Source organism: Narcine bancroftii, chromosome 10 (assembly GCF_036971445.1).
Source record: "Narcine bancroftii isolate sNarBan1 chromosome 10, sNarBan1.hap1, whole genome shotgun sequence".
NCBI classification, from domain to species: Eukaryota; Metazoa; Chordata; class Chondrichthyes; order Torpediniformes; family Narcinidae; genus Narcine; species Narcine bancroftii.
In genome coordinates this window covers 10,574,347-10,584,958 of record NC_091478.1, presented here as the reverse complement: position 1 = coordinate 10,584,958, position 10,612 = coordinate 10,574,347, and the positions used below count along the sequence as shown (strand labels likewise).

The following is a 10,612-nucleotide window of genomic DNA, read 5'->3' as shown; positions in this document are numbered from 1 at the left end:
ATTTTCTCTCCGCATTCTGAACAGGTTCACATATAAAAACCAGTCCTCTGCAAGTACGTGACAAACTTGCACAATGCAAGCAACACATTAACAAGAATGATCCTTTGGCTGAAATTTGCAACTTTCTAGTGCTGTGAAATAGTATTAAGTGATGCTGTATCAGGTGTTACTTTGAAGTAGACTGAACCTTGTTCATGCCTACTTCTGAAGACTCTGTAAGGAAAATATACAAGAGTACGCAAAAAGGAAAAATAAGACAAATGAATCCCTCTTAATACATTTAATATTTTCAATATGAACCAACATTCTTTAAATGTCCATCCCTTTGGTGTTAGTTTTGCTTGTGTTGACCTCGAGCAAAATGACAAGCGAAATCATATTTGTTTTTACATTTGCACCCACAGATATTGCACTGAAAAGGATTCTTGTAGCCATGACACCCCATATGAATAGTATAAAGGATATTGTCTGCAAAATACATGTCACAGTGTTGACAATGATGAAGTAGCTGGGGATCCTGAATTTGAATTGGAGGAGCAGGGGTGCTAGGTTGGCTGTTCGTCGTGCTGGGCGTGCTTGTGTGGACACTGTGCTCACTACTGGGGCCAGCTACAGGACTGAAATTCTGCTGACTGTGCATGGGGCATGCATCGGGACTGATAGGGGATGAGCTTTGGGCCACACTGGAAGCTACCGTGGAAACGACTGGTGCCGCAGATTGTGAGATCACGTATGGTTTTTCATCTCGGCAGGCTACATCCTCAGGAGATGCTGGAGCTTGATTTTCAGGTGGAAGGCTGGATAATTGGCCTGCTAAAGTAGAAAGCTGGTTTAATGGATTATCTACTATAATACAGGGATCTTGAGTATCCCTCGAAATCCCACCAGACTGCAACTTTCGCAAATTCTCACAGGAGTTGGCTGAAACATCATGAGAAAAGTCACTGAGGTAATCTGGCTTCTGTACCACCATGGAAGGAGGACTTAGATTAATCAGAAGTCTTGTGCCATAATTCAGGGAGTTGCTAGTTTTTTTCTGTAAAACTCCCAACATTTTCTTATTGGTTAGGCAGGTCCTAGCATTTTTCAAGGGGAGAAGTTTGTGCCTACGTCTACGGTGATGGGACAAATTGCTTCGATCACTGCAGCAGAAAGAGCATAGCTCACATTTGTATGGTTTTTCACCTGTGTGTGAGCGCATGTGTGCTTCGAGGTGACGCTCATACGCTGAAGCAAACGGGCATAGGTGACATCTGTGGGGCTTCTCACCTGTATCAGAAAGAATAGATCAACAACCTTGCCATTTTATCCCTCTTTGCATTTTTTTTCTAGAATCGTGTCCTTCAGCTGTGTTGAAGGATCCATGGAACTCTTAGATTATTGTTAAAATTGCTATTTGGTTGTCAATTAACAAGCAGCATGGTTGCAATTTTAACAAGACAGAATAGTTGTACTCTTCTTTCTTTCCTCAGTGTGGATTTGTACATTTCATGTTTGTCAATTGCAGAGTGATTAACTTTCTCCCACATGGGTGATGAATGAGTTTCCAATGGATTTGTATCACTCAACCTCACCAATTAAAGGCTGAAAGTTCAGTTAACAGATAAATTATGCTGCAATCAAGTGTTAACATTATTTCCAGCCCTTTTCTGATGATACTCATCAGGTCAAGCAGATCTGTGGAAACCAAAGGAGTTAAGAGTTGATGAAAGATCTTGGACATGGAATGTTAACTCTGTTTCTCTTATCAGATGCTGCCTGACCTGCTGAGCAATGGTAGTATTTTCAGTGTTTTTTCAGATTTCTAGCAAATGCAGTACTTTTGTTTATATTTTCAGTTGAATAGTCAGGTTGCCAGACACCGATTTTAGCTTTTAAAAGTGTTAAGGAAGAAACGTGGGTCAAAAATCAAATAGAAATAATAATGTTGTAAAATAAAGTGAATAACGTTTTCAGGATTGAACATCGGGTACAATTTGACGCTGAGGTGCTCAAAAATTCCTCAAGTAATTAAAAATGAAAGCTGTCGCTGTTATTGGCTGGTTTTACAGCATCCGACACACTAGAGGAGCACTACATATTGTGCTACAGTTGTCTCAGCTGGATGTTACCAATGATATTTTACACTTTAATCCTTACTAGCTTTTTTGATATACCTGGCCCTTTTTACTTTAAACATGGAGACTCCCATTGGTACTCATTAAAATAAATCAAACTGATGTAGAGAATTGTGATAGTTTTGTTCATGGAATGAACGTCTTGCCTGAAAGAGGAGAATGAACTGGTGAAACAAGATGTCATTGAGCCAGCAGTGTGAAATGAAACAAATGAATAAATAGATAAATTGATAGACAACCCGCACAAAATTATAGAAGGACTCCCGATATGTTAGAAAAAATATATTTGTTGAAGTCAATTTCTCTCCCTTACATTGCCAACCAGCAAATGATCATACAAAGGTTATTAACACTCACTTAACTAATAAAATCAACTATCAACTTACAGAAAATACAATCTAATTGCAGTTCTTTAATATTTTGAATGGAAGGAGCCTTCAAATTTTTGTTAAGTAAATAGCTTACACACCACCCTCCTCATGCTGGACATGAAACTTGATGGTATTGGAAGTCCAGAGATCTATTTAAATAGTTCACATTAATCTCATTTAGGATTTAACTGTTGCAATTACATTTTCTCTTCATGTACAACCCACCACCACTGTTGCGATCTCATTAGGATGAAAAGACTCAAAATCATTTCATATTAATAATTCAGAATTATACAAGATACTAAGAATTCAAAATCCTTGTATTTTACTGTGGAATGTCTGTCATTTGCTATATTTTCACAGTACTGGTCCTTTTGGCAAATCTGATCATGTTTTTCTATTGCAGATCCTGTATCAATCAATAGCATACAGCATTTACCTGTGTGCATTCTGATATGTTCAGTCAGTCGTGCAGTCCCTTTGCTAGCATAGTTACAGTAGCGGCACTTCAGTTTTCCATCGTATGTCCTTTCCAGCCCATCATTAATGACCCCTGAGCCGTCATCCAGTGAAACTTCAACTGAAGCATGATGGATTCCATTCTGATCAATTTCAGATCCCGCTAATAGTAATACATTCAGAAAAGTGAGAAAAATTCAAAAACCCTCTGCAATTTCACATAAAGGAGTCAGTGTTTGGCAATAAACATTTACAAAGCAAATATCACTCAACTTAGATAGTGAATTTCCACCGAATACGTATTTTTCTACATAAACCATTAAAAACACAAATTGAAAAAATGTATATTTTTTAATGTGAAGGTATTCTTCAAGGAAAGATAAGGAATCTGCTATTTTATAAAAATTATGTTCATGCCAAACAAGTTGTGACTTCCAAGGACTGAATAAATAACATATTATAAATTACGTGGTATTCTGAAATCTTTACCAGTAACTTATGACAACATTTTATATTCATCTCCATTTATACACTTTATGATTTTTAATACTGTGATTACACGCACGATTAGAGTGATAGAGAATTACAGCATGGAAACAGGCCCAACTCATCCAAACAATATGCCCTCGTGCTTTGCTCCTACTTCTCCACATTAGGCCCTCACCCCTGCGAGCTCCTCCCATCCATCTAATTATTCAAAGTGTTTCTTAAGGAAGCAAGTATTTGCGTCTTTATCTGGCTGTTTGTTCCATATGCCTACCACCCTCTGAGTGAAGAACTAGTCCCTCATGTCCTTTCTAAAATCTATCTTCACCTTATAGTTACACTCTCTCATCTTAGATTATCCTTCTCTAAGAAACAGATTATCACTACCTTTATCTTTGCTCTATAAAGTACACTGTTTGACCTGCTGAGTTTCTCCAGCATTGTGTTTTTACAAACTGTCACTATTAACCTAATCTATGCCCCTTCACATCATTTTATAGAGCTGAATAAGTCCCCCTTCAACCTCACAATATCACAAGATAGAGGAGCAGAGGTATGGCTATTGGCTCTGCCATTTTAATCATGAGCTGAACCATCCTCCCACTCAGCACCATTCCCTGGCTTTCTACCCACAACCCCTGATGTCCTGACTAATCAAATACATCCAAAGACCTCACTTCCAAAGCTGCATGACCCTCTGACTAAAGAAATGTTTCTGCATCTCTGTTATAAATTGACGCTCTTCTATCCCAAAATTGTGCCCTCTTGACCAAGACTCCCCTCCCATGGGAAATATCCTTGCCACATCTACTCTGTCCAGGTCTTTCAGCATTTGACATGCTATGAGGTCCCCCCTCATCCTTCTATACTCCAATGAGAACAATCCAAAAAATGACAAAGGTTCCTCATATGCTAACTCTTTCATTTTGAGTATAATTCTAGTAAATCTTCTCTGAACCCTCTCCAATGCCTACATGCCTTTTCTCAGATAAGGCACCCAAAATGGTGCAAAGTGAGGTCTCAGAAGTGTTTATAGAGTCTCAACATTATATCCCTGCTCTTATATGCTATTGCTCTAAAAATGTATACCAACATTCAACATGGGGCGGCACAGTTGGCATAGTAGTTAGGGCAACGCCTTTAGAGCACCAGCAATTGGGACCAAGGTTCAAATCCCATGCTGTCTGTAAGGAGTTTGTACGTTCTCCGGGTCTGTGTGGGTTTTCCCCGGGGGCTCCAGTTTTCTCCCATTGTTCTAAAACATACAGGGGGTGTAGGTTAATTGGATATAAATTGGGCAGCAAGGACTCATGAGCCAAAATGGCTTGTCACAGCGCTGAATGTCTAAATTTAATTCGCCTTCCTCACTACCGACTCAGTTTGGAGGTTAACCTTTGGGGTATCTTGTACGAGGCCACTTAAGTCCCTTTGTGGTAAAATTTTGAATTTTCTTTCCATCTAAATAATGGTCTGCCCATCTATATCTTCTACCAAAGTGCATGACCATACACATTCCAACATTGTATTTCATCTCCCACCTCTTTGCCCATTCTCCTAATCTATTCAAGCTTTTCTGTATCCTCAGCACCATCCACCCTACCACTTATTTTGGTATAATCTGCAAATTTAGCCATTAAGACATTTTTTCCATAATTCAAATCATTCCTATACAACATCAAAAAAAGCAGCTCCAACACTGACCCCTGTGGAATACAACTGGTAACCAGTAGTCAACCAAAATAGGATTCTTTTATTCCTACTCTCTGTTTCCTGCCAATCAGCTAATGCTCTACCCATGCTAATATCCTGCCTTGTGTGGCACCTTTCCACTGCTTCTCCCCCGTCTGTGCTACTTCTGATCTCTTAAAAAAAAAATTGCAATAGGTTTGTCAGGCATGGTTTCCTTTAAGGAAATAATAGTGACTTAGGCCTATCTTTCAGGTACCTCCAGGTCTTCTGTAACCTCATCCTTGACAATCAACTCCAACAGCTTTCTAACGACTGATGTCAGGCTAAAGGTCTATAATTTCCTTTCTGCTGCCTCACCACCTTCTTAAACAATGGAGTGATATTCATGATCTTCCAGTCCACTGGAACCATGTGGAATCCACTGATTCCTGAAAGATCATTACCAATGTCTCCTTTAGAACCCAAGGGTGCATTCCATGTGGTCCAGGAAACTTATCTACCCTTAAAAACAATTTAGTTTCCCTTGTACCTTCTCTCTTATGATGTTGACTCCACTCACTTCTCTTCTCGGAGACCCATGAGAGTCTGGTATGCTACTAATGTCTTTCAGTGAAAAGACTGATCCAAAATATTCATTCAGTTCTTCTGCCACCTCCTTGTCTCCCATTGCAATTTCTTCAGTGTCGTTTTCTATCAGTCCTGTCTACTTTTGTTACTCTTTTACTCAAAATTCATTTATTATCATAGTAATAAAAAAAAGTTTCATATTACATGAAATTTCTTGTTGCCTGCTGTAAGGCAGACAGATTCACCACTGGCAAGAATTGCCTAAGCACCTTTTACAGTATGACTTACAGTCAGAAAGAGAAGCAAAAGAGAGTCCCCCTCAGAGTCATCGAGTGTCCGTAGATTCACCTCCAGCACTTCCGCAGTCCCTGCAGCCACTTAGAGTACAGTCCAAACCATAGGCAAACCGAACTCCAGATCCGAACCTCCGACATGGTCAAGAACCCTTCAACATCCTCGGCACCGCCTCGCATCCCAGTTCTGACATCTGAGACTCCTCCAGCCAGTTCAAGCCAATCTCCAGCAGTCCGCAGCCGGCGGATTCAGTCCGGCGTGAGTCTCTCGACAGCAGTGTCCAGCAGCCCAGAGCTTCCACAGATTCCTCACCTCGAGTTGCTAGCCGCCCGCTGCAAGCACTGGTCCCTCAGCCACAAAGCCCCCTCACTGTTCCGCCGCCATGTTCACTGACCCCGCAGTCGACACCTCTGCTTCTCTCTCTCTCTCTCAGACAGTGCATGATTCTCCCGTCTTCTGGTACCCTGCTTCCGCTTCCCCATAGTCTGCAGCCCCTTGTGGCCACTGTCAATTTATAGGTGCCACCATCTTGGGCACAGACCCGCAGCACGGTATTTCAACTAAAACCACCTTCGCTCCCTCAACGGGCTGTTCAAAGCCTGTGCGGAGCTGACGGCTATTGACTAGGTGGCTGGAGCCTGCAGGAATGCTGCATCTCTGCTCCCCTGCCCCCACACCAGTGGCAGCGCTGCCACTATATAAGAAAGCTTTTAGTATCCTGTTGGATATTATTTGCTAATGTCCTTTCATAATTCACCTTTTCCTTCTTAGTTGTGTTTTCTAAGTATTTTTTTTAAGTTTTTAAAAGCTTCCCAGTCCTCTGTCTTCCCAGTAGTTTTTGCTTCCTTGTCTGCCCTCTCCTTTGCTTTTACTTTGGCTTTAACTTCCCTCGTCAGTCACAGTTGTCTCATTTTTCCATTTATAAATTTCTTTCCTTCCAGTCTGTACCTGTCCTGCACTTGCCTCATTTCTCGCAGAAACTCCAGCCATTGCTGATCTGTTGCTTTCCCCATTGAGTGTTTTTCCAATCAACTTTGGCTTGTTGCTCTCTCATGTAACTGTAGTTTCCTTTTCTCTGGTGAAATGCCGATGCATCAGTCTTTAGCCTCTCCTTTTCAAATTTCAAAGTGAACTCAATCATATTGTAATAACAGCCTCTTCGGGGTTCTTTACCCTTAAGCTCCCTATTCACTTCTGGTTCATTACACAGCACCCAATCCAAAACAGCCAATCTTCTGGTGGGCTCATCAACAAGCTGCTCCAAAAAGCCATCCCGTCGGCATTCCTTTCTTAACACAACAATGACCAGTGCGAGGACCGAGTGTTACTGTTGGAGTTACTCACCATTATCACCCTAATTTCAACCTCACAGACAAGACCAAGGGAATATTTTTGAGCCACTTTTTTGGGGAAAAAAAGTGGGTCTAACATGCTGTTAAATACAGTAAGTTATACATGACGCTAGATGCTAACGCTGTTGAGTTACACGTCCCCGCCTCTTTTGCTCGCAGAATCCCGGTTAGCTGTGTAAAAAGACACACTGACCCAGAAAAATGCTAGCTTTGTTCATTTTGGTGTAAACTTATATTTCCTTATCACAGAATTACTGTGTAAAATAAAATTCTTTTCAATAATGATCTTAAAGCTAATAGATCACTGTTCCCAAAGTGTTATATGACCAGCTTCTCTCATCAAGGTCCAATTTTGCCTCTTCACATGGAGGCCTATCCACATATGGCTATAAAATGTTCTCCTGGACCATCACCATTTCTGGTGTGCATCACTGGCAATGTACTGTTTATTGCAAAGGTGTTAGTGAACTATCTTCATACTCAGTGTTGTTTTGGTAGGGAATTTAAAATTTTTGAGGCAGTAGCTCTCAATTGCGGTGATTCCAAATGAGAATGAAGCAGGATTTGGAGGAAACGAAACTTATGGCATTTCCATGTGTCTTTAGCTGGAAAAAAATTTGGTTGTTTGGGAGGGTGTTTGAAGAAGTCTTTCTGAATTGAAGTATATTTACTGATGATAAGCAGTGCAGAAATAATGTATTAATTGTCAGAGACAGGGAATGTTTAAGATAATGGAAAGAGTAATCAAATGGGCTGCATTGAACTCTGTAGTATTGGCAGAGTTGTGATCCAAGCAAACAAAGATTATACCATAAAGGTACAAACTAGGAACTGGCTGATATTATGAAGGCTTTGAGAAGTTAGGAAAGAGCCACTCACCACAGAATACACTTTTCATTTACATTTCTGCATTGGTGAAAGTTATCAGTTCTTGGTCCATTGTCTTGTAGATTCCATAATTTCAACTTGAATCAAGGTTATGTTCTAAATGTACTGAGGGTTTCTGTCTCTAACATGATTTCAAGAAAATAGTTTCAGTCTCTTACTATTCTCGTGATTAAATTAATCCTCAACTCCACACTTTGAATCTGCATCCCGATACTAAAACATCTTTTTTGTTTACAAATCTGTCCTATACACACATTTTTTCAAAAATCTTGCTAAATTCTAGGGCCCCCAATTACACCCCAATTAATTTTTCCCCCAGCCTCCTCTCCCAAAGAGAACAGTTCCAACCTAGGCAATCATTCCTGGGAATTACAATTTTCAAGAATGCAAAATATCCTCATCAATTCTCCGATCCAACCTCACATATAATTACAGCCTGATCAGAAGGTTCAACATATGCAGTTCTAGCATGTTATATGGTGATGTATTTTATGATTCAGTTAATAAAGGCAAGTATCCCTTATGCCTTTCTGACCACCTTATCTGCCACTCCATCTTTAGGAATTTATGGAACCTCATCTAAATATTCCTGTTTTTCTTCTTTGCTCAATAACCACCAGTTTCTCCCCAAACTCATTACCTCATCTTTTCCTGAATGTATTCCAACTGTTATATATTATCCATCTGACCAAATAATTTCTTCCTACTGTTTACAGTTTTCTTCCCACATGAACAAGTCGATGGCCCTTTTCTGTATTACCTGCAAACTCTAATGTGTGCCTGCACACATTCTTCACCTGATTATTGAAACAATTTTGGTTACCTTCCCATTTTTCTTTATAAACCATGAGTTTATATTTAGTCTCCAGTTTTAACATACATCATAAAATATTATGTCACACTACCGGAACTTCAGCCCATGATGTTGTGCCGACCTATGAAAACTTACTCCACCACAAACGCCCAAAACTCTCCACTTTTCTCACATCCATGTGCATTTTGTGTGTGCACATTTTTCAAAAATCTTGCTAAATTCTAAATGAAATACATCATTCCTCCTCATCAATCACGAAGAAAATGCTATTAGGTTAACCAGATGTGAAGAGAAAAAACAGCTTTTGGGACTGACATAAGCCATATACCATTGAAAGGGGAGAATTTTAAGGGGAAACATTAGGGGGAGATGTGGGAGTGTGAAACAAGCTGTCAGCTGAAGTGGAAGGAAGGAGGAGGAAGCATGAAGGGAAGGGGGAAGGAGGGAGAGTTGCATTGTTTACAGGTAAGAGGTAATAAGTGAATACAAGTGGGAGGGTAGAAGAGTAGGAAACAAAGTGATGGGGAAGAGGGTAGAGGCCCAAGAAGAGTAACTCTCTGATGGAAGGGAAAGCTGGAGGAAAGGTGACAGAGGGTAGCGAAAGAGAGGTTACCCCTACCCCTGTCACTATAATAAATCTTACACATTTCTAAGAGTTCCAAGAGCTCTTACCAGTCTGTAAGGATTCTGATTCCTTCTCTGCACCAACTGAACCAGATATCATGTTCACATGATGGGTTTGTTGAGTGAGATATTCCTGAAAATCCTTGACAAAATCCACTGAAACTGCTCTCTTTTCATCCATGTTGTTAGTGTTTCAATAAATTCCTTATTTCCTGAAAGGAAAAATGCAATTAGGAGTTAAGTAATGAATTGTCTACATCACAAGTCATAACAATGAGTTTAAAAATTGGGCTTTGCATGAATTGAAATTCATTGAAATATTCCTTATTCCTGTATCTCATGTGTAATCTAATTTAATCACATTTGAGCAGATTAACAAAGTTAGTTTTAGTGAAAGACAAATACAAATAATCTGTACTGAAACTGTAGAACTAATAAAATTCTTTAACTTTGTCAAGCACTCGTCACAGAAATTAGACCCCAGCAAGAAATTAACTTGCGACTCCTAAATATATAGCAGTGGGCCACGTACCTATCTCATCACTTAACAAGATCAAAGATGAATTGAAAAGGCTCTGAAAATAACCCAAGAAATTATAGACCGTTGAGTCTGATATCAGTAGAGGTAAGTTATAAGAAGGTGTTCTAAGAGATTGGATTTCAAATACAGTATTTGGATAGTCAAGGACTGAATAGGGTTAGTTGATGTGGCTTTGTGCACGGTAAGTTATGTTTAACCAATCTTATAGAATTTCTCAAGGAGGGAACCAAAAAGATTGATGAAAGAAAGGCTGTGAATGTTGTCTGCATGGACTTTAGTAAGGCCTTTGACAAAGTCCCACATAGGAGGTTAGTCAGGAAAGTTCAATTGGCAGGTCTTTATGGTGAGGTAGTAAACTGGATTCAACATTGGCATTATGGGAGAAGTCATAATTGCCTCTCTGACTGGAG

At 39.9% G+C, this 10,612-nt stretch overlaps 1 protein-coding gene across 6 annotated transcripts in view; it reads right to left on the bottom strand.

Annotated features, from left to right (window-relative positions):
• Positions 1-265: 265 nt before the first annotated feature.
• LOC138744146 (zinc finger protein Pegasus-like) overlaps positions 266-10,612 on the bottom strand; it is a 36,486-nt gene continuing 26,139 nt past the window's right edge. For 5 of the 6 annotated variants that reach the window (XM_069899786.1, XM_069899787.1, XM_069899785.1 and 2 more), the window contains 3 exons: positions 9,710-9,873; positions 2,928-3,110; positions 266-1,269 (listed from right to left, as the gene is read on the bottom strand). In XM_069899786.1, coding sequence (XP_069755887.1) covers positions 332-1,269; positions 2,928-3,110; positions 9,710-9,842 — 1,254 coding nt within the window. In that variant the 5' untranslated portion in view covers positions 9,843-9,873 and the 3' untranslated portion in view covers positions 266-331. Of the gene's footprint in view, positions 1,270-2,927; positions 3,111-8,214; positions 8,318-9,709; positions 9,874-10,612 lie in introns of those variants that run through there. The other variant, XM_069899788.1, reaches the window with a different exon arrangement.